The 25,627-nt window shown below is 35.0% G+C and overlaps 1 protein-coding gene across 1 annotated transcript; it reads right to left on the bottom strand.

Annotated features, from left to right (window-relative positions):
- Window positions 1-1,713: 1,713 nt before the first annotated feature.
- Window positions 1,714-24,755, bottom strand: LOC133338403 (uncharacterized). Its single transcript, XM_061546578.1, has 6 exons — window positions 24,603-24,755; window positions 20,823-21,175; window positions 20,647-20,750; window positions 2,732-2,829; window positions 1,921-2,255; window positions 1,714-1,849 (listed from the first exon to the last, which is right to left on the bottom strand). Exons 1-6 carry the CDS (start codon window positions 24,753-24,755, stop codon window positions 1,714-1,716), a joined length of 1,179 nt encoding a protein of 392 aa, XP_061402562.1.
- Window positions 24,756-25,627: the final 872 nt, after the last annotated feature.

Genomic DNA, 25,627 nt, shown 5'->3' on the forward strand with positions numbered 1-25,627 from the left:
TTTGGTGAAGAAGACTAGATTATCATTTCTATAACATCCAAATTGTTTATGTCTTCTGCTGATCAACGATGGACATTTGCAGAGGATGTGCTCAATTGTTTCCAGTTCTTCTTCGTCCTCAAATAGACGACAGTAATCCACTGGAGTCCCACTTAGAAGTGAGAGATCTAACTTTGCAGTCACCAGTAATAATCCCTACAACGATTTTGATCTCTCTCTTGCTGTGTTCCAGCAGCGAAGACGTTCTTTTACGAGAGAATTCTGGCCAGCAGGTTCCCTTAGCCATCTGTTACCGACTACCTCGCAATGGAATGCACGGATTCTGCCAATGAAATAGCTAATAGGGGGGATTCACAGATCTCTCAATCAGAAGACTGGACAACTGTGACCCCCCTCGAGCAAGTTCGTCGGCTATCTCATTCCCTTCAATGTCGTTAAAAACGCTCTACTGTCATTGTTGAGTTTATATGAGTACTGTATACCCAATTCCCTACAGTAGACGCCTGCGCCAGTGCCTTCATCCATCTTGGACCCGTCTGTGAAGATTGACAGACCTGGCAGAGCTAGGGAGCCACTAGTCCAGGATTCCCTACTAGGAAATTCAACTTTGATGTCATTAAAGTCCCTATGGGGGGAATATAATCACTGATATGACTATCTCCCCTAAAGAGGTCATAAGCAGGCGTTATGTTTAGGATGCTGGCATGACCATAGTTCAGCGATTTCAAGGCATCTGTTTCCCAGAGTTTCAGGGCGCATCTGGCCGCCTGGAATTTGATCAGAATATCCAATGGTTGGAGATTCAAGATTGCATTCATGGTGTGTACTTCTTAATGCTCCGGTGATCAGAATTGAAGCCGATCGCTCAGTTTTGTCAGCAGTTTCTTTGTGTTCACCCCCTGCCACCAGACAAGACAACCATAAGTAAGTATGGGTAAGACGATCGTCGTGTACAGCCAGTGTATAATTCCGGGTCTCAATCTCCAACTCTTGCCTATGGAATTCTTGCATGAATAGAGTGCCGGCAATCCCTTCCTGGAGCGTTCCTCAACATTCCTATTCCACAGTAACTTGCGGTCTAGGATAGTGCCAAGCTATTTAGCTTCATCAGAAAGGGTTAAAGACACTCCTCCAAGTGATGGCAGACGGAAACTAGGAATTTTGTGCTTCCTAGTTAAGAGCACCAGTTCGATTTTAGTGGGGTTTACACCAAGACCTTTGGTGCAAGCCCAATTAGACAGAGTAGAAAGGGCACCCTCCAGGATGTCTGATATTGTCGTTATACACTTACCCCCAACCAGCAAGACTACATCATCGGCATAGGCTACCGCCTTTATCCTGACATGATTGAATTTCATAAGTATCTCATTTATCACCAGAAGCCACAAAAGGGGGGAAAGTACTCCTCCCTGAGGTGTGCCTCTGTTGACAGATTTCCTCACGGAACTCTCTCCTAAGGATGAGTTGATAATTCTGCTTTCCAGCATTCTATCAATCCATTCCGAAGTTAGGTATTCCCTCACACAAGTTCTTTTCATTTCGAAAAAATAATCCAATTAATTGTTCAAAGACTTTGAACGCATAAAAACTTAATGGCATTTTTACTTATTTTACATAACAAAAGTTAAACTACATATTTTTGAATATGAGTATTGATTTGTTGATATTTAATTGCATAGAGATCTAGACTTTTCAAAAATAAATGTAATTCAATTAACTCTCTTGAATAAACTGATCAAAAATATTTGCTCCTTTGGGACAATTTATATAATACTTTAGACAATTAACACCATTTCGACCCATCTCATAGGCACTGCGATAATCATCATCTAAGTCTTCTTTGCCGGGTCTGAAAAAAAGGCATACATTTCATTATAATATTATAAAGTATTGTGAATGCATCAGGCCATATATACTCACGTCAATATCACATTTAATATTTCACCAAAAAAATCCATATGTTGATCAATTTGAGCATTTTCACAAATCGACCGTAAAAGACATTCCCTACCATGGCCATGCGGTCTATTCATAAAACCTTCCAGAGCCGCGTACAATAACTCTCTTGAATAGTCCGGTTCTAATTTGCCATTAAATGCCTTCGATCTGGCATATATATTCTCCCATTTATCCCACGGATAAATTGGTGTACTTGGCATCTTATAATCGCCCACATGTATATTATATGAACAGATGAGGGATCGCCAAACAATGGGATCTCCCAGCTGAACGGGCATAATGGGACCAATTACAAGCTGTTAAAGAAAATTGTAAATATATAAGAAGTTAAAATATTAATATTTGGTGAAAAAAATAGTTAAATTTAAGTCAATGAGCCGAGGACCAAGTCAACGGGTCTAGGGAAAACTTGATCTTTATATGAGATATTTCCGATATCGAACGATTAACGCATCAATGTAATTGGTAAATTTTCAAAATCTGTACCTGACAAGTTCTCTGGCATGATGAAATTGAGTTAGCTTTGGTATTAATTCAATTGAACCGCTAAGTTCCGATCGAATTTAGTGACAATAAGGCTACAAATATGTAAATAATTGACTACAAATATGTAAAAAATTATAAGAATGGCATTCTGCTTCATAACCTCTTAACACCGTCATCTAACTTCCGACATGGTGTCCTGCTCGTTCCTAGCCTACCGTTTCCATATTCACATTTTCTCTTAACCTAAATGTAATTCGCAATATTCCATTTACAGATTTAGAATTACCTTAATGGCACCTCCATTTTCAAATATCAAACCTCTTTTCTCGCGATGACGCCTAAAATCGGTAAGATTACGGTCAACATTGAAACCACCAAACACAGCTGTAAGACAACCACTCAAAATTAGAATAATAAGAACGAGCCTTTGAATGGGCAGCATTTGTGGTTATTTGAATTTGTTAGCAGTATTCGGAGTATTTCACACAAACACGCACACACACACCACACAATAGCGAAAATGGATGAATTAATGCAAAGAGTGTTGGACCCAACCGAACTGATTAAGTTATTAACATTGAATGTTTGTGACAGCCGACAAATTGGATATGACTTGAACAGTGTACAAAAAGAATAAATAGAAAAGAATAGCCGCTTTCACACGCATTTCATGTCGTGCGATATATAGGTATAGGCGAACACACAAACATTGACAAGCTAATTAATTATTGTAGGTGTGAATTTCTGTTGTAGATGTAGGCCCAATTGAAAAGGGCCTTCCCTTCTTATTGAAATATTTTTATACCCTACACAACTATGTTGTCAGGGTATTATAGCTTTGTGCAGCCCCAAAAGTTTGTAACGCCGCGAAATATTGGTCCTAGACCCACCTTCATATCTCGACTAGCTGAGTCGATCTAGACATGTGTGTCCGTCCGTCCATCCGTCTGTCCATTATAATTTGTAAACACGATACAGGCCACAGTTATGGACCAATCTTCACGAAATTTTGCATGTAGGATGGGTTTTGGCCAATGAAGACCCCTATTGTTTTTGGAAAAGATCGGTTAATATTTAGGGGATGAAATGGACCAAATACTAAATTTTTGTCGGTTTTTCTGGTCTCTCCAGAGGCCGCAGTTATGGTCCAAACATGATGAAATTTTGCATGGAGAAGGGGATCGGGCCAAAGAATAAGCATGCCTGTTTTGATAAAGATCGGTCAATATTTAGCGGGTCAAATGGACCCTGACTTTTGTGTGAAAAATGACAAAATTTGTATTCTATAGCGTATATATTTACCCCTGAATAACATAGACCCGACAAGTTTATATTTATCCAAGAGGAGGTGTTGATCTTTAAATTAATACCAGTTATATTGTTGTATGTGCTCGGATGTTGGAGTTACACCTAAATATTTACAGGTATCTCCGTAGTCGTATATTATTTAGTAACCCATTATCACTCTAGAGAGCGGAACTACAGCGCTGATCGATTTGAAATGTTCTATGAGGTTCCAGTTATGGTCAAGAACAACGCCTATAATTTTTGGTGATGATCAGATACTACTTTTGGGATGAATTGGACCGAAAACTTAATTTTTTGTGTTATTTTCGAGCCGATCTATAGACCACAAATGAAAGCCGAACATCACAACACAAACCACGGTGAAGGGAATCTGTACAATAGCTATACTGAATACTCGTAATATTCGGAAAGTATGTCAGTGTGAGGAAGAGGTGCTGTTTACCTCTAATCGGGCAAGAGGGTGCAAATATCTTGAAATATTGCCCAGACTCGGAATAAACATCCGCAGAAAATTTGAGTTCCTTGGTAGTTGTGTAGGGTATCGTATGGTCGGCCCCGTCCGACTATACTGCTCCGCTCACTGGTTCAGGTTAATGTAATGACAACTGAAAAATTAACACACTTAAAGAGTTATATATATATATATATATATAAGGGATTTAAAATATGTTTACCCGTAGGGGAAAGTATACGTCCAGCCACCAATTTATGTATTTTGATAGTTTTTAAAGCATTTTTCAACCGGAGTACTTATAGTTTGGTGTTCCTAGGAATTTTTGGTGTAAAACGTATTGTCAAACAAAATAGCTGTAATGTTGCATTCCAAGGCCTAGGTGGATCAATGATTTATTTACTGTAATCTCTCAATGTAGATTCTTTTTCTGATATAGTGCCTATATATGAAGATCACATTGAATATTCCATATGTCTATTTACCTAGGTCCATTTTCTTAACATAGCCCAATATAAAGATCCCAAATTATTTTCCGTATCCTAAATAAGGTAGTCGGTTTTTGTGTGTGTGGACAGGAAAACATATTTTCCCATTGAAAAACTGTAACTGTGATATATTTTTAGGTATACCTTATTTAAAGATGCCGCAAAATTTGATAAAATTTTTAAGGACCTAGCCTTTAGGATATTTTGCCGAATTGACTATAAGTGATCATTTCGGATCATTAGGGAATAAAGAAATCAAACCACGACTATCTTTTAACATATCCCCCATATAACAAACCCGCCTTTAATGTCCAGCTTATATAATTTTTAATAATACCAAAAAGTAAAAACTACGTTAATTTCGGACCTACCGAAAAAGATTAATAAAACATTCTCAAAATATATAATAGTAGGGCTACCGGCCATAATAAAAAAAACCAGTAAGGAAAGTAGCAAAGTCGGACTGGGCCGACTATATGATACCCTTCACCACTTTGGGTATATTCTACATATGTATCCGAAAAGACGTCGCTGTACTGTTTAAAATTTAATCTCAATCAGACACCCTGTTTAATTTAGATTTGTATAAAAATAATACTTTTTATTGACCCCTGATGTGGTCTTCTATTATTCGTTAAAATGTATGCGCTACGGTTTATTGCAACCTTGAGTTAGCGCTTTTGACGTTTTAACGAATAATCAATTGTCACTTGCTTTGCCGCCTCCTTTAAGCATCAAGGAGTATCTACCTGTCATTCGGACAGACAACCACGCATATCGTTGCGAGCACATATCGTTGTGCATAGTAAGGTAATTTCGTTACCAACAACCAAACAATCAATAAACCATTGAATTACTATATTAAGAAAACTATTGTGTTTTACTCTTAATTCTTTTACTTTCACGGCACACGGCTATTCGTACACCCCTACCCTACGGTCCACTGCTCCAAGCATTCGGCGTACTGACTCCCTTCGGCGGAGCCCCTCTGAGCTAAACACACCCATTGATTATTTGCTGTGCAATTAACATAAATAAGTCGAAATTATATATGGAAGCTAAGTTATATCTATATCTGAACCGATTTCAAGCAAACCTGCCATATATTAATTTATATTAATTTCAGTAAGTTGTGTCAATCGGCCAATGGATCTTTAGTGCACAATTTATTAAAACCATCACATCATTCTAGACCTAATTCAGTACTCTATGCTATTTTGTAGATACCCTGATAATTGGCTCAATATAAATAATTTTTTGGTACGGATGTGTGTTACTCAATGAGAACCCAACATATCAAATTACCGCAAATTCTGTAGGAAAGTGCATCCAAAATCTTCAAAATACTGCATATGGAGTGGTATCGTTATATGGGGGCTACGCCAAAGCTCAACGATATATCTATTTTGTAATACCAAATTTCGAAGGAGTAGCAGCAATGTCTATGCAAATTTCAGAGCTGTATCCTAAATATTGCGGCCTTTATCGTGATTTCAACAGACGGACAGACAGGCGGACATGCGTAAATATACATCGACCTTTATTCTGATCAAGAATATCCATCTTATGGTGGAGGATATAAAAATAACAAATTACAGCAGAATAGGTAAAAAATGTTCATAAACATTTCAAAATATAGAATATTGGGGACTAGTTTATGGGCCTTAAATGTAAGTCGATATATCCCATTTTCAATATCGATTACAAGAAATTTGAAATTATATTTGGCAGCTATGAACCGAATAACATAAATTTATTTTTTTAGTTTTATAAAAAGTTTTTCATGTTTTCCTAACTTCTCATAAATTCATAAAGGCCCTTTCATATAAAACCTATACACGTACCACGCATGACCTATCTTAACCACAAAATTGCATGACTATGGATAAACGAAACGATAACCCACGTACAGAGAATTAATATGTTTTTTTTTTTTTGTATTCTCATCTCCACCGTTCTCACACATTTCATTCACTGTAAAGTCTCTTGGATTCGATCCAAAATAATGTTAATATTTGTTCAGATTATTAGCAGAAGTGAACGAAAAATAAAACCATAAATTGGGTTAGAATAACACAAGACCTCAGATTTCAAACTCAAATAAACACACACACTTCACAAAGCCATAGTAACATACAGCCACATACGAAATTACAAATAGAAATTGAATTAGAGCGCAGAGCCTTCAACTACCCATTATGGGAGACAATGTTGAAGGTTTTTAAGAAATTTAATAAGTCAATTGAAATTTAATATAGCCATTAATTTTGTTTTTTTATGGACAACTAGCTGTCGTGATTATTCTAAACATAAAGAATTGGAAGAGGGCTGTATCCCATTGCAGGTGTAATTTCCCATATAACACATCTTTTTCAATATCACAAAAATTCCACCAGGGAATAAATTCTGCAAATTGTTGTGTAAACATTATTGGTTAGAGGTAAAGAGTATATGGTATCGTATAATCTAGATCTGCAATACCAAAAATCCTAGGAGAACTAGCGATGTACTAGCGTACAATGTGTGGAGTCTCCGACGAATATTTCGAGTTTTTGCAAACAGAATTACAAATTGATATTAAATCTACGCTTGATTGTGATTGCGTCTAAAACGATTACTTCGATAAGTAACAGGTGCAGATGGGTATTTCGTGCAAGTCGAAGGATATATAGGGATTTTGGTGCACTATTTACCTAAAATCGGACGAAAATATAAATGGGAGCTATATCTAAATATGAACCGATTTTCACGAATTTTAACACACATCGCTCTAGACTTAATTCAGTACGCTGTGACAAATTTCGTGCAAGTCGAAGGATATATAGGGATTTTGGTGTACTATTTACCTAAAATCGGACGAAAATATAAATGGGAGCTATATCTAAATATGAACCGATTTTCACGAATTTTAACACACATCGTTCTAGGCTTAATTCAAAATGCTATGCAAAATTTCATGGAAATCGAAGGATATATATGGACTTTGGTTCACTATATACCTAAAATCGGACGAAAATATGTATAGGAGCTATATCTAAATCTGAACCGATTTTTCCCAATTTCAATAGGGTTTGTCCTTCGGCCAAATAAATCAGCTGCGCCAAATATCATCCAAATCGGATGACAAATTTAACCTGTACTTTGTTAACAAAAATACATGGACGGACAGACAGACGGACGGACATGCATAAATCAACTCAGAAAGTGATTCTATGCATATTCTCAAAAGGAACTATGGGTCTATCTCGTTTCCTTTTGCCTGCTACAAACATATGCACAAAGACATAATACCCTGTACCACATTGTGGTGATGGGTATAGAAACCATTTCGTAAACAGCATACTCTGAGGCAATATATGGGAAATTACAAAAATCTTTTAAATTCCTTGAAGCTGAGGTTTGCAAGGTTATAACTCGCGAAATATGAACATATTGCATATAATTAAAATTCAATTCTATAAAATGAAGTGTTCTTGTCAAAATCTTAAAATATTGGTAATAAATAATAAGTTGCGTGGAAGCTGTGATGGTGGTAATGTAAAAAAATGGGTGAAAATGTGTTGAAGCCAACGAGTTTTTTTGTGTTCCTTCCTGATTTGTGGCTAAACTACACAACGCACGCACATGTGATCAGTGACTAAGTTGCAGAATACCCCATGGACAATATGGTTCTAATGTATGATTTTTCGATGTAATCACTGCATCCACCCAAAATGGATGCTGACATTTTGAAGCCGGATTTTCCGTGTTTTTTTAATTTTTCTTATAATTAGGATGCGCATCCAGATAATAGAATAAACTAATTATAGGATTGTAGAACTCGTGATTCTGCTTCGTTTAGTGTATATCTCATGAATGTGCTCACTGTAGCTTATTTGCAATTGGGTTCCAAAGACGAAAATTTGGTGCGTAAATTTTTATAAAAAACATATTTTTTGAGTCTAAAATTAACAAACTCCATTCAAATTCCGTGGAACCCCGCGTGATTTTGGTTTTTTTACGTGCCGGATCTAATGAGCCCATTCATGTTCAATTCCGCCCAATAAAACGGCGGATACAGGTACCTTGAATGTGGGAAAAACTGCAAAAACTTATTTTGACAAATTCGCGTAAATAATCGCGGTTTTCTTCGAATTAATTTTACATGCATTTATGCTTGTATTGTCAAATTCGCGAATCTGTGTGGAAATAGGTCAAAAATTCATCGATACGCGAATAATATGCGTACTTTATCCAAAATTGATTGTGGAGGCACATCCGCGGTTCTTAACCGATCTTTTTAAAATAGGTGTCCTTTTGTGTATTTTCATAGGAGATTACTGAAATCGGATGCGCATAAAAATCGTATGCACGTTGCGTGATTTTTAGCCATTTTTAGGGTTTTTGCATAGTAAAGTGCATCGAGTGGCACACTTTGACCGCTATATTAAACATCGAAAAATTCATAATTATTGAAAGACATTGATTCGGTTTATACGAAAATCGCATGCGCATCAACTGATTTCAACTAATTCGCGAATTGCAAGCTTTTCAATATTGATAATTTTTATGTATTGTAAGTGCAATATATTTGGCCATTAATGACGTCGAAACTCGTATCAGATGAATCTACCGATATTTAACAACCATCTAAAAGAATTTGCAGAAGAAAGCGTCGTATATTTTAGAAGATTAAGGCAAAACCGTATCCTCTTAACCATACTAAAAAAAATCGAAAATTAAAAAAAAAAAATTGTTTTAATTCAAAATTTAATTATTTTAATTTTCCGATATCTTCATGTTTCTATTTGTTTTTTCGCGACTATTAAACCGTATTTCAGTGTGATTTGACTAGTATGCAAAGAAAACAATGGTGTTTAAGCATTTGTGAAGAAATTCGCGAATTACAACGAATAGGAATCCATTTAATTTATATTTGAAATACAAGATTTAAAACCGCTATAACTTTTGTGCGCAGCATCCGAATTTGTGAACGCGAACAGATTTCGAATCAGCATATTTTTCTTAACCTATGTACCAAAAATCATAAATGTGCTCGCAAAAAAATTTTTCAAAATTTTTTTAATGAAATTTTAAAAGAATTTTGTAATTTCCCATATATGAAAATTTAAATCCATTAAATAAAGAATAAAGAAAATTGACAAATATAAGAACTTTGCTTACTCCCTTCTATTTAAACGTTGGCAATATATGAGTGCCATGAACGTTGATAAGAAAACACCCTTAAATTATATGAATTCCCTTTTTCGTTTTATTTCGTTGTCATAAAAAGGATTACCGGCACAAAAAATATCTTGTTATTTTTTGCGGCATATCTTTTTATTTCGTAAATTTCAGTTCATTTCATTCGTTACGACGAGTGTACCCCACAATCATAAGAATGCACATAATCGTAAATTATTTCAAAGAGAAATTGAAATAACAAAATATAATTTTCACGCAGTAGTTATCGTAAATTGTTTGGAATAAATAATGCAGATTTGTTATTCAATACTTACCTATTTTATTTTATTTATTTATTAAGTTAATTAATGTTTTTCCTGTACAACAAGACAAAAGTCTTATAAGTGGCAGTACAGGATTATATATATAATCACATGTCCATAATTTTTTAATAATAAGTAACTTAGATATTATAAAAGTGGTAAGAATGGAAAAAGGATACATTATGGAAAAGGATACATTATGGAAAATAATAAATATGATTAATTGAGTTGAGATAATTTAAAAAAATTGAACTACAATAAAAAATAAAAAAATGTTTCTATTACATTTGTTAATAAAAGAACGATTAGTAAATCAAATAAATTGTATGATCAAACCTAACGTTTTCAATTATGAAAAATGTTGTACAAGCCGTTTTTTGAAATTACTTATATTGTTAATGCATTGCAAATCAGATGGTAGAGCATTCCAATCGCGTATCGTGCCAATGTAAAATTGTCTCTCAGAAACCAGGCTCTTCCGACGAAAAGGTATAATTTTTCTTCCCCTATGTGATCTTGCAAATGTAATTTTTTCGAACAGGTACGTTGGTTTTTGTTTGAGAATAGTTCTATGAAGGAGTTGTAGAGATTTGATTTTAAGAAGTGAGTCGAAATTTACTCCATACAGGGATTTAGAATACTGTGAGACATTTTGTCTCTTACTTAGGCCATACACGTATCGTGTTATGCTATTAAATGCGACATTTAATTTATGACGACAGAGGGAATCACAATTGGCAAACAGCTCACAACCATACAATAAGCTTGGAACTAGGAAAGTTTTGGCCAGCAGACAGCGAATATTTGGAGGTGTGTATGAATGTGTTAGCCACAGAGCCCTTAATTTTGAGTAGGTTTGTCCTACGATAGCAGTGATATGGTTGTTCCAGCTTAATGATTTGTTGAAAATTACTCCAAGATTTTTGGCGCTGGATACCAGCTCGATTTTGGTATAGGTATGATTTTTGCATGCTTCCAACGACTAGGAAATGTGCTGGAAGTGAGTATGGAATTAAAGAGATATGTTATGTATGGCAGTACAGAAGGGAGTAGTATTCGTACAAACTTAGGGTCAATTCCGTCAGGACCAATGGCGTTAGAAGTAACTTCTTTAAAGCATTTAAGAACTTCATTATTTGAAACACCGTGAAATTCAAAATTCCCATCACTGGCTAGATCATTTAATGCCCCTGAGTTAAATCCATAGTAAGACGGTCAGTGTCTAGAGAAGGTACGTTAATAAACTTTTCATTGAGTTCGTCCACATCACCATGACATTGTTCACAATGTTTCGGATAAATTTAAAATGTATGGAAATCAATGTAGGAAATATAATTATGGACTTCATCACAATATACCGGTACCGATATAGAATCGGTCGAAATTAAATGTGTGAAGTACATAGATATGTAAATTAATTAAAAACAACTCATACATATACCATTCTGAAATCTACGAAGAATTGAATGCCAATCGGGCAGACTTGGATTCTTTAGTGTACCCGTTGTATGAAATCGATCAAAATTATATAGGGGAGCTATATGTAAATCTGGACATATTCGAGCAGCCGTGGCATACACCATTTGATATGCTGCAGTACACAGAGCTGTCCAAAATTTATATAGAGCGGTTCAATTTGATACGCTCTACACAAATTCGCCACAATCGGCACAAATTTTACCTATGTTATATGAGAGCTATATTTAAATTTTAATCGATTTCAATCCAATACGCTTTGCTAGATTTTATGTAAGGCAAAATATAGGATCTTTCCTCCACGATTTACATAAAATCGAACGAAAATATATATGGGAGCACTATCTAATCTGAACTGATTTCAACAAACCTTAACCTTAACTATGCGAACTTTCATATAAATCGAACAAACATAGGCTCTTTGGTGCACAATTTACATCAAATATATATACGAAAATATATATAGGAGTTATATCTAAATATGAATCGATTAAGAAAAAACAAGTGAAAAAGGCATTAAGTTCGGGCCGAACTTTGGATACGCTCCACCATATGTATAATAACAGATACTAGCATCGAAAATATGGGGTACATACCCAAAAGTGGACCTATACCGAAAATTCAACCAAACTTGGCATCAAACTTGGGAGTTTGATTCACTATTTACCTAAAATCGGATGAAACTATATATGGAAGCTATATCTAAATCTGAGCCGATTTTCTCCAATTTCAATAGGGTTCGTCCTTGGGCCAAATAAATGAACTGTACCAAATTTCATTAAAATCTGATCATAAATGCGACCTGTACTTTGTTCACAAAAATACATGGACGGACTGACAGACGGACATACTATGGTGGAGGGTATAAACACTTATTACATCATAGACCCAAGTCAATACGCTGTGCAAATTTGCGTCTCAATCGAAAAAAAAAAACAGTGGGAGTACATCCATATTCGCATACCTCAATCTGGATCTAATTTAGTACGTTGTGCAAAAATTTGTCTCAGTCGGACAAACATTGACAGTTCCATTTACATAAAAACGGACGAAACTATATATTTGGTGCTATATCGAAATCAGAGCCGATTTTAACAAAACTTCCCATACATCAATCAAATGAGAGGTAAATCTCAACCGACCTTCTCCAATTTCTATAGGGCTCGTCCTTGGGTAAAATTATTCACCTGTGCAAAATATCATCCAAATCGGATCATAAATTCGACAATTATTTTCGACCGGACCGTACTTTTTACCTTCCTCCTCAAGGTGTGCATTAAAAATTCCATAAATCGGATTTATGTTATTGCATTATATGTTGGTATGTTGTTCATGCTCTGAACAAAGTAATATTCCAAATTATAGAAACTCACCCTGGAAAATAGTTTAGGAACTCCAAAATACAGAAAATTAAGCGTGAAATTTATTTGGGGATTTTTTTTAAACATTGAAAACATTGGAATTGAAAAAATTCCGGAAAGAAATTTTTCATTAACCAGTATTTAATAATTGAAACCCATGTCCAAAAGCTAAAACTACCGGATGTGTGGGTACGCTAAAAAATGGACAAATATTGACCATTATTAGTAGAACTACTGAATTTCAGCTGATTAGGTTGACAACGTACCCGTTATATGGTGGTTAAAGGTAGACCTATATACCCCATTTTCAATACCAAACATCTTAGGAGAAGTAGCAATGTATGTGAAAATTTGCAAGTTCTATATTAAATATTACGAGCTCTAAAAACGGGACGCGACCTTAAATGGTATGCGGCCAATGCACTGCCATTTCACACATACGGTAGTGGTCAAAACATATCGAACTGAAATTTACTATGTGGACTTCCTTCTAGATGGGTCAACGAAACTGGGATTGTGGCTTCACACTTCTTCACTAAATGTGAGATTGAACTTCTGGAGACATTATATTTTTCAGACATCTCTCCCTTAATAATATTTCAATCGTATAGTGCACCCAGACTTTTGTGAAGAAAACTTTATAATATTTATGCCCTACACAACTATGTTGTCAGGGTATTATAGCTTTGTGCAGCCCCAAAAGTTTGTAACGCCGCGAAATATTGGTCCTACACCCACCTTTAATTATACCGATCGTCATATCTCGACTAGCTGAGTCGATCTAAACATGTGTGTCCGTCCGTCTGTCCATTATAATTTGTAAACACGATACAGACCACAGTTATGGACCAATCTTCGTGAAATTTTGCATGTAGGATGGGTTCTGGCCAATGAAGACCCCTATTGTTTTTGGGAAAGATCGGTTAATATTTAGGGGATGAAATGGACCAAATACTAAATTTTTGTCGGTTTTTCTGGTCGCTCCAGAGGCCGCAGTTATGGTCCGAATCGGTCAATATTTAGCGGGTCAAATGGACCCTGACTTTTGTGTGAAAAATGACAAAATTTGTATTCTATAGCGTATATATTTACCCCTGAAGGACATAGAACCGAGAAGTTGATATTATATCCAAGAGGAGTGGTTGATCTTTAAATTAATATCAATTATTTTTTTGTATGTGCTCGGATGTGGGAGTTACACCTAAATATTTACTGGTATCTCCGTATTCGTATATTATTTAGTAACCCATTATCACTCTAGATAGCGGAACTATAGCGCTGGTCGATTTGAAATGTACCATGAGGTTCCAGTAATGGTCAAGGACAACGCCTATAATTTTCGGTGATGATCAGATAGTAATTTTGGGATGAATTGGACCGAAAACTTATTTTTTGTTTTTTTTTTTTCGATTCGGTCACAACACAACCCACGGTGAAGGGAATCTGTACAATAGCTGTACTGAATACTCGTAATATTCGGAAAATATGCCAGTGTGAGGAAGAGGTGCTGTTTACCTCTAATCGGACAAGAGGGTGCAAATATCACGAAATATTGCCCAGACTCGGAATAAACTACCGCAGAAAATTTGAGTTCCGTGGTAGTTGTGTAGGGTATCGTATGGTCGGCCCCGTCCGACTATACTGCTCCGCTCACTGGTTCCACTATATGGTGTATATTTTTACTTCAGAATGACACAGAACGGAGAAGGTTACTGTACATCCAAGAAGAGTGGTTAGTCTTTAAATGTATACCATTTATGTATGTGCTAGAAAGAGAGAGACGGGGAAGAGAATCTGGTCAACAAATTAGAATGGGTGTTGGACCGAGATCTTTGGGTGTCAAAAGACAAATGTTAACAAATAAAGTTTACTCCGGAAGAACAAAGTCACGAAAACTTGCCAGAGTATTGAAAAGGAAATCTGTTGACCTTTACTGTATTATCAATCCCATTCGTGTATGAGGTCGGATATCGGAGAAATCGTATTGGAGAATAGTATTGGTTAATATTACCATTATCAAATATTGCTAAATATTTCCCAGGCCCGGAATATATATTCGCAGAAGTGTCCTATATACCATACCGCTCCCCTCACCGACTTTAAACTTATATTTTTCTTTACATATTTCCCTAATTAAATTTCCACAGTATTTGTTCCCATGTAATGGGGATTTAGCAGGACTGCACATCCTCCTCATTTAGTCAAATAATCTGCTATACTCTAAGCTCAGAATTTAATTAAATTCTCAAATGACTTAATAATATTTTTTCTATTTATAAGCATACCAATTCAATAAAGAATAACTACGAATGCGCCAAAAAAATCTATAGCCACAAACATGATTTTCATGTCTATGATCATCAAGCTGTACGTGTTTGTCTTCTGGTAAATGATGGAATATAATGAAGCTTATTTAATACCAAACCAAAAACATAACTTTTAATATACTTATTAACCTTCACAAAGAAAGCAAACACTAAACTACCAAATACAAACACACACATATATATATAAAATCGCACGTATATATATTTGCCTTATATCTAGCATCGTGTTATTTAAACACTCATACACACACCCACCCACATAAACGCATTCTCAACACACACACAAAATAATATTTTTTCTTTTCGTTTTGTTTTTCTTCTTTTCTAGCTAGCCAATTTTATTCAACTCCCTCCCCAGACGATGGAGAGGAATGTTGAAGATGAACGTGACGACATGGTGGATATCATGGCCTTGCTGACATTGTTCGATATGAAGATGATAACTTTTTTTGTTGGTGTTGATGTTGTTGTTGTTGGAGCAAAGGCTAAAAATCACTTCAATGATATTACCTTCGTGCTCAGTCATTTGAGGAACAACGTTGCGAATATTTTCTTTGTGCTGCTATGTTCAGTGTTCTACTGCTTCTAGTGTTGTTTTCAACGGTGAAAAAGTGCAGAAAACATGAATGCAAGAAGAAGAAGAGTAACATCTTCAGTGGAAAAATGATACGAAATTCTCATCATTACCAGAGTATTCCGACAAAACTGACAATGACAAAGCTGAAACTAATAGACATGTTTTACACTGTGGAATTCGCAAGATTTGATTTGTTTCTATGCCTGGTAGGATATTGAAGCATTGTTCATGTATTTTTTTTTTTTAATAAATGTAAGAGAGATGTAGAAGCTCTGAAATTTACTTAATATCCAAGTAATATGACTATAGGTTGACATTTCGTGTTTTCAGAAAATAATAGGCCTTTTGTAGGAACATTTTCAATATTCATCAATGTTTTGACACATGAAGTTCCCGCAAAATATTCGGTATTTCAAAATTTTCATGATTTTAGCCGATCTACAGTCGGTTCGAAAGTTGAATAGCTATGTTCGAAATTCCAATAGGTCGCAATATTTAAGATATAGCTTTGAAAATTTGCACATACATTACCACTTATAGGATGATGGGTACTGAAAATGGGATATGTCGGTCAATTTTTTTATAGTCTCCATATAACGTTACTCCCAATATTCGGTATTGAGAACCTTTTTACACCCTTCACCACATTGTTTGTATTATTCTTTGTTCATATGTTTGTAACAGGCAAAAGTAATCGAAATAGACACATGGTTCCTTTTGAGAATATGCATAGAATCATTTTCTGAGTCGATTTATGCATGTCCGTCCGTCCATGTACTTCTGTGAGCGAATTGGATGAAATTTGGCACAGGCCATTGGTTTGACTCAAGGACGAACCCTATTAAAATTTGAGAAAGTCGGTTCAGATTTAGATATAGCTCCAATATATAGTTTCGCCCGATGTTAGGTAAATGGTACACCAAAGTCCCTGAAAATCATTAGATTTGCACGAATTTTGGCATGGCTTACTGCATTAAGTCGACAATAATGTGTGCTAAATTTCGGGAAAATCGGTTCAGATTTAGACATAGCTCCCATATATAGTTTCGCCCGATTTTAGGTAAATGTTCTACCAAAGTCCCTGCAAATCTTTTGATTTGCACGAATTTTGGTATAGCGTACTGAATTAAGTCTAGGATGATGTGTGTTAAGTTTCGTGAAAATCGGTTCATATTTAGATATAGCTCCCACAAATATATAAATGGTGCACCAAAGTCCCTGAAAATCATTAGATTTGCACGAATTTTGGCATAGCATACTGAATTAAGTGTCGAATGACGTGTGATGAGTTTCGTGCAAATCGGTTCATATTTAGATATAGCTCCCATATATAGTCCGATTTTATGTAATTGGTGCCCCGAAGTCCCTATATAACTTTCGATTTGAACGAAATTTTGCATAGAGTAATGAATTAGGTCAAGAATGAAGTGTCATAAGTTTCGTGAAAATCGGTTCAGGTTGAGATTATGTTCCCATATATAGTTTCGTCCGATTTTATGTAAATGGTAAACCAATGTCTTTATATATGTATCGATTTGCACGAAAATTGGCATAAGGTAATGAATTAGGCCAAGTGTGAAGTGTTATAAGCATCGTGAAAATCGGTTCAGACTTAGTTATAACTCCCATATATATTTTAGTCCTATTTTATGTAAATTGATTGACACAACGTACTGAAATTTGTATTCCGACGACGTCTGTTAGGATACATATGTTGAATATATCCAAAGTGGTGAAGGGTATCATATTGTCGGCCCAGTCCGACTTTACTACTTTCCTTACTGGTTCAACCTGATCAAATGATCAATATTATCTCATATTTCAAATTTTTCCCAATATAATCATTCCACCCTTCACCACACTGCGGTACAGGGTATCATGTGTTTGTGTATATATATATATATATATAGCTCCCATATATATTTTCGTCGGTTTTTATGAAAATGGTGCACCAAATCCCCTACATTTCTTTCGATTTGCTCGAAATTTGACATAGCGTACTGAATTGAGTCTAGAATGATGTGTACTAAGTTTTTTTTTTTTTTTTTTTTGAAATATCAGCTGTAGATGTTTCTAACCTTTTTGTGTTCGTTCGATGTAATCAAAAATTGTCCGATAGCAATGTCATATTTATCCAGGTGGCTTAGTGAGCCTACAATCAGTCAAGTGGCATGTAATTTGGCATTGATATCAGAATTACATGTCTATAGAATGATTATAATAGGTTAAAATATTTATATTGATCATAAATTAATTTTATCCGACTTCGTGTCAGTGGTCTTTCGACGACAGTTTATTGTGCATATAAGACCAATATTGTTAGATCTTATTAAAACAAATCGTAGGAACATCACTTGTATTTACACAAAGTGCTGAAGGGCATCATATAGTCGCCCCCTCGTTCTTTTGATCTTTAATTACTGGTTTTAAATTATAATCGAAGTATTCATCTTACATATGGACACGTTTGCATGTTACTTGTTTGTGAATTCAAAATATTGTATTATTAAAACCACTGTTCAAGAATTCCATAAGACAACATAATATATATATATATATATATATATTTGCCTAATAAAAATGCAAACAGAATACAAAATGATTACCGACAAGTTCTGGCTTTGCTTTCAGATACCTCACATGTCAAAGTTCAGTGTTATATTGAAAGACTAAACTTAGATTATCCCTGTCTAGTGTTAAATAGATTTTAAATAGATTTGAAAACGTACACAACTCTAACACTCGCTAAGCAAGTGTAGTCGGGCAGACTACATTCATGGAAAATTCCCTGAAAACACACACACACACATACAAACATACATGCATACATGAACCGGTACATTTTAAGGTGAGACGTGATAGCATCAACACAGAACTAAAGTGTTTTCACCTCTCTGCGTCTTGCCAACGACTAAACGAGAAAAATCCTGGTATTTAACAGTACAAGATAACTAAGTGCCATCATCAAGAAACATAACCAAACATTGGTACACCAAACACTGGCGAGAGTAGAAGAAAAGTTTTTTTCTGATGCTATAAACTCTATCTCTAGACAGGCAATGTTAAGTGAAGGTGTGCCATTCTCATGCAAAGGTATGTTAAGTATTTTGTATGAACAATTTCATGTCAAAAGAAAGTAGTAAGAAAAACCAGTAAGGAAAGTAGTAAAGTCGGACTGGGCCGACTATATGAAACCCTTCACCACTTTGGATATATTGTACATATGTATCCTTACAATTGCATGTCAATGTTCCCTCCAAAAACAAACAAATCTGTAACCTATGATAAATGCAATTTCATTCGGGCAGATTTAGAGTCGTCTGCGTACCATGGAACAAATTTATGAAAAAAAAACAAACGATTTGTAGCTAAATTGATACACATAATCCGATTACGCCTCACTGTTAAAAATTTAATTCCAATCAGACACCCCTTCGACATACATATGGAGGCTATAGCTGCATCTGCGTCAATTTAAACAAAACGCCATAACGTTTTGTGCAAAATTTCGTGTTAATCGGACAAATATTAGGAGTTTGGTGTACCATTTATGTAAAAACGGACGAAAATATATATGGTAGCTAAATCTAAACCGATTTTCACGTATCGTAACACTCATCCTTCTAGACTTAATTTAGTACGCTATGCCAAATCGAATGACATATAGGTACTTTGGTGCCCATTTACCTTAAATTTGACTTAAATAAATGGGAGATATATCTAAATCTAAACCGATTTTCACGAAATTCAACACACATCTTTCTAGACTTAATTCAGTACCCTAAGACAGATTTGGAGCAAATCGAAGGATATATAGAGACTTTGGTGCCCCATTTACATAAAACGATTAAAAATTTGATAGAATGTGTAATTTTTAGGTAATTTAGGCTTTCTTATAAAATAAAGCAATTATTAATGAAGAAAATCAGACAGACATGCGTAAATAGACTCAAAAGTTGATGCACACATATGCACACACGCACACAAAGTATCCTGTGTCACAGGTTTAGATCTGTCTAAACATTATACATCCCCCTTCATAAGGGACCAAAACTATGGCATAACTACGAACAGGGGTTCTATACATAATCCGAAAAGCAAAAATTTACAATTTTTGTTAGAAAAGGGGACTACGACTCTCTATGATCCGATCCGGACCTATATATTAAACATTTTCTGCGAGAATATTATATACCTTCGACGAACAAATGACGGTAAATTATATACACTTCGATTGGGCCTCTAAATACATAGCATCGACCGGCATCCTTTTTATGATGCTATGTCAAAACATGGACTGTAATGAAGATGTTTTCTCGCGTAACGTTTTCACGTCACTTTATTATGCCATAATAATATCAGCAATAAATATCGATCCCTGTAACTATACAATAGATTCATTTATAGTCCATAAAAACTCGCATGTAAGCAATTATATATGAAATTGCCCATACATTTCGTAATATAAGCAACAAACATACCAAAGAAAATGCATAAAATTGTTTTCATAGCTAAGATGTTTGTCGATATGGATATATACAATGTTTTTTTTCTACTCATGTCGTCGCAACTTGGTATGTTGTAAGAATTTTATTGAACTTGATAAGCTTTCACTTTTATTTGTTTTCTGGATACTCATTCTATTTCTTTATTGCGTTCCCTTCTCTTGTTCTTCTTCATCGACACGTGTTAATATGAAACATCAGTGATGAATTGATCCAGGATACTGCTTCCTTTGGGACATAAATTATACATTTGTAGGCAATCAACACCATAGCGTCCAGCTTGTAATGCCATGTGATATGATTTATCGAGATGTTCATGGCCAGGCCTGTTGCAAAACACAAACAAAGGCTAACTTAATTACAACCTCAATGATGATTTATGAAATGTCCATACTTACGTTAGAACAATATTAAGAATTTCGGCAAAGACTCCTTCATGTCGATGAACTTGGGCATTTTCACAGATGGCTCGTAACATACATTGACGCCCATCGGCATTGTTACGACTTATATAGGTCTCCAGAAGCGTGTAAACGAATTCCCTTGATCCATCCTCGTATTCACCATAACGTTCGAATTTATTTTTGATGTCCTTCAAAGATCTGGCAAAGGTGTCTTCCCATTTGTCCCAGGGATACAGTGGCTCGGTGGGTATTGTGTAGTGGCCTCCTTGTAAATTGTACGAACATACCAGTGAACGGAATGATATAGGATCCGCTAAAGTTACTGGCATTGCAGGACCAATGGAGAGCTTGAAATTATTATTAAAATTCAGAGCAAGTAATTTTAAGATTTTTTTTAGTCGATTGCATCGACTATGTAGTGATCTACAAACTAAATTGTAAAGAGTTTCTTTTTTTGATATGTCCACCTTGCACGCAGAATAACTTTTTGGGGTATTTCGTTCTTCAAAAGCACTCTATAAATAAGTTAATATAGATTCTATATTTCCGACCGGACGTTCGTCCATATAAATCTTGAAATGACACTTTTATGATTAGGTAGAAAATTGACTAGAATTAGAGTTGGGTAGTTCCGGAACGAACTGGTTCATATGAACTATTCCGAGAAAGGAACGATCAAAACTAGTTCCAGCTCTTTAATTAATATAGTTCCTTTTTCTGATCTCGTTCTTTTTGATCCCTTTCTTTTTTTCCTTTTTTCGTTCTTTTTTCTGATCTCGTTCCTTTATTCCCATATTCTTCATTCGTTCGTATTTCGAATTGTGTAAATAGCTAATTTCTTTTAATATTTTTATTATGTATAAACAAAAGTATTTTGTGCTTATCGTCCTGCAGTTGAATCCTGTAGCTTCATTTGATTTTTTTTTTTTTTTTAATTTTTGTTCAATTTTCAATTTTTGCATTTATTAACAAATCAGCAGGGAACTACGTAAGCGAAAAAAAAACAGAAAGAACGGTGAAAGAGAGAGATTCAAAGGAACTATGTAGCAGTCGGAACTATATGGAGCAAAGGAACTGCATGGAGTAAAGGAACTACATGGATCAAAAGAACTGCATGGAGTAAAGGAACTACATGGAGCAAAGGAACTAATGGATCAAAGGAACTATTTGGAGCAAAGGAACTACATGGATCAAAGGAACTATATGGAAAAAACAAAAAACGAAAAAAAAGAACGATGAAAGAGAAATGCAAAGGAAGTATGTAGGAGTCGGAACTATATGGAGCAAAGGTACTATATGGATCAAAGGAACTATATGAAAAAAAAGACAAAAATAACGATGAAAGATAGATTCAAAGGAACTATATGGAGCAAAGGAACTATAAAGAGCAAAGGAGCTATATGGAGCAAAGAAACTACATTAAGGAACTAGTTCCTTAAAAAAAGGGACGAGAATGATCGATCCGCTTAGTGAACTCTAATTAGAATTAGTCTAATGATAGCCTTCACCATAAAGTGATGTGCATATTAAGTATGCCATTCGATTTAGTCATGCCCGTCTGTTGAAATTAAGAGAGATCTCGCGATATTTAAAGTAGAGTTTTAAAATTTTGAACATAAAATCGTCCACTTTTTAGGTTTGCCACCATATAACGCTACCATATTTCGGTACTTTGGATTCTCATTGGGTAGAAAAGCTTCTTACCAATAATTATAAATACTTTCCGGGTAGCTTCCATATAATGATACCACCTTTAATTCGGTATTTTGGGGGGTATGAGTACGTTTTCTATCCGAATTAACTATAATTTGATATTTTAGATTATCAATGAGAAAAAAAAATCGCTGCACTAAAAATTGTAAATATGGGCCCAAGTTTCGGGGTATTTTGAGGAGTTTGGCTCTTATTTTAATTTTTAGGTTCTTATGGGGGTCAAAATCGTTCATAAAAACTTATGTTTTGGCACACACAATTTTTTGGTATTTTGAAAGCCTTAGCATCCATTTCAACCAATCTGACTGCGTTTCAACATACATGGTAATTTTATATAAGAAAAATGGTCAATAAAGGGTCATATTTTGAGGATAGCGCCCCATTGTATTTTGAAGGTTTTAGACACATTTTCCCTTTATAGCATCTGTAATTTCGCATACCGGGATATTGGAAGGAAAAACACATCTTTGCTTAAAATGTCTGTTGGATTTTGTTTTGGATGTCTGTTTTGTTTTGTTTGTTAGCACATAAATTCCCTTATAAAGGTCCCGCCATTTTTTCGGTATAATAAAGTTTCTAATCGAAGTGGGCATATCAGATTCCGGGTGAATACAAAAAGTTATGTTCTTCTTCTTTCCCGTTTAATTTTCGACATGTTGAAATTCCTACGCCAGTTTTCCAAACTGAGTGTCTGTGATTTGGAACATCATTTTTTTAGAGCATGAACAATGAACTTGCTACCACATAAAACAAAAAAATTTTCTTCATGGAAAGATACGTCCGATTTAAGGGGACCCCCCCATTCTCGGGGTCAAAACTTTTTTTGATTAAATTCGATTCTACACTAATTCAAGAATGTCTCTGCGAATGGCGGGCACGATAACTCAAAAACTAATAACCCAATCGATTTCAAATTTTTACACGTTTCTCTGTGAGTGTATAGCTATCGTATGAACTAGGATAAAGCCAATCGATGTAGATCTTCCTTATTTTTTAACTTGGTTTTTGGTCAAAATTTGGCGATTTTTCAAAAATATTTTTTCAAAGGTCCGCCATTTTGTTAATTTTAGAGCGAAGTCAATAATCCTAGTTCATACGAGAGCCAGACATGTACTCTTTCTAACACCGTTGGAATTTTCGGATTCCGATGATCCAGAGAGGAGTTATCATGCCCGCCATCAAAAATAAGGACTTTTCTTTAATTACAAAAAACAACAACAAAGCAACAACAAAAATTTTTTGTAAATTATTTTTCTTCTTTTTTAAATCTTCAAATATATATGTGCAAAGGTACAAAACTTAAGAAGCATTGGTATTGATTAGCCAGCCCATTGAAAATCTTGAAAAATTAAAATCGAGAATGGGTGGGGTTCCCTTAAGGAACTTTGAATGCACACCTTGAGGAGGAGGGTTGGGCCAGTTTAATCCATCTTTGGATATGACTTCCAAATTAAAGTCAATTCCATTATAGGCATTTGGATGACCCCATGGCGTATTTTCTACTCATGTTTTGGCATTACTTGGTGGGTAAAAAGTTCCTTGCAAAAAATATTCAATTTTGGTCCAGGTTGTGGCATAGCCACCATAAATGATTACAGATACATATTTAATATTGGTTTTTGTTTCGACAAATCTTTCCATATACAGCTCAAGCCCTATTGCAGGTATTTCTATGGTCCTAGGCGCGTGTTCCAATCGCTAAGACTGCAGATTGATATACTAGACTCTTCATTTCAAATGTAAATCTTGGAAGCTTTTTCGAAACTTCAAAAGACGAATGGACATGGGTAAGATGACTTAGAATTTTACTCTGATCAAGAATATACAAATATACTTTATTGGGTCTCCGATGAAAATATGGAAGTTTTATAAACGGAATTTAACACACACACTCCGCCATATTATAGCTGAACAATTAACTGCACTACACTGTTGTTCCAAAGATATCAATTCAATGCTAATGGACTAATCGAGAAATTACCAACATTTGAATAGCCACTCTTCCTTAATTTGGTAAGAACACAATATGTTCACTTTATCCGCTTTTAGACGTTTACTTACCTTTATTGTCCCGCCATTAGTAAAAATCAAACCACGCCGGCTTCGATGTTCCCGACGAACATCCGTCAAATTTGTAGACGTTTTAATACCAGCCGCAACAAAAATATTCCATGGAATTAACCAGAAGAGGCAAAGCCACAGTTGAATATGCATAACGGTACGATGCTACGAATGATTTGAACGAAACTGATTGAGATGTCAGCGGGTGTGTTAACAAGAAAAGTATTACCGAATCTAAGACGCATTCTAACAAAAAGAAAAATGTGACTCTTTCAAATTTAAGTAGCAATGTTTGTATTTGTTTAGAATGTGTCAATTCACACCCCAATTTTCAAAGTAAATAAAACCGAAATGTCAGCTAGTAAGTCTGGTCTCAAATTATGACGAACAAAAGAACGATAGGCAGTTCTAATTGATTCGTTGATAATGTATGTTTGCGCGTGGACATTATTTTTTGATTGGGGGTTTGGGCTGTGTGTGTGTAGACTTCGTTGGAAATATGTAAATACATACGTAGGTGCCACTTTATATCTTGACCAATGACGTTTGTCAACAAATGAAGAAATATGTGTTAAAAAGACGAAAGTTATTAAGCGGGTTTATTTTCAAATGTGACGAATTCTGTGGGTTGGGCACTCACGACTACATAGGTCCAGAAGTTTGAATAAAACTAGAGAGTGAAATAAACATATCCTTAAAAACTGTTCAAATCTAGTCGTCTAGAAATTTAAATAAATGTTGACAATTACAACAAACAATATTACACTAAATTATGTGTATGCCACAAATACGTTTTGAACTATAAATATGTCCCAACTTAATAATTTAAATACAACACAACAGAACCCAAAATTCCTTAATAGTTTAAAAACTTTCCAATTTTTTTTTTTTTTTTTTTTTTTTTTTGTAATGCACAGATATTTATAATTAAACTTCAGTCAGGGAAATTGCCTGCCTTTAGCAAAAAGTATTTTGAAACACAAACAACGAAAGAAAGAAATTTAATTATTGGCCAGAGATACCAA

Source organism: Musca vetustissima, unplaced genomic scaffold (assembly GCF_032173495.1).
Source record: "Musca vetustissima isolate MV318-11 ecotype Yass unplaced genomic scaffold, APGP_CSIRO_Mvet_v1 utg4841, whole genome shotgun sequence".
NCBI classification, from domain to species: domain Eukaryota; kingdom Metazoa; phylum Arthropoda; class Insecta; order Diptera; family Muscidae; genus Musca; species Musca vetustissima.

What these genes read in the sequence shown, in the direction of transcription:
- LOC133338403 (XM_061546578.1), bottom strand. Translation starts at nt 24,755, where the DNA reads ATGCATATTCAACTGTGGCTTTGCCTCTTCTGGTTAATTCCATGGAAT. An exon ending in CTAATGGCGGGACAATAAAG is followed by an intron (nt 21,176 to 24,602) that starts GTAAGTAAACGT and finishes AATAATTTCAAG; the next exon opens with CTCTCCATTGGTCCTGCAAT. An exon ending in ATTCTTAATATTGTTCTAAC is followed by an intron (nt 20,751 to 20,822) that starts GTAAGTATGGAC and finishes GTTTTGCAACAG; the next exon opens with GCCTGGCCATGAACATCTCG.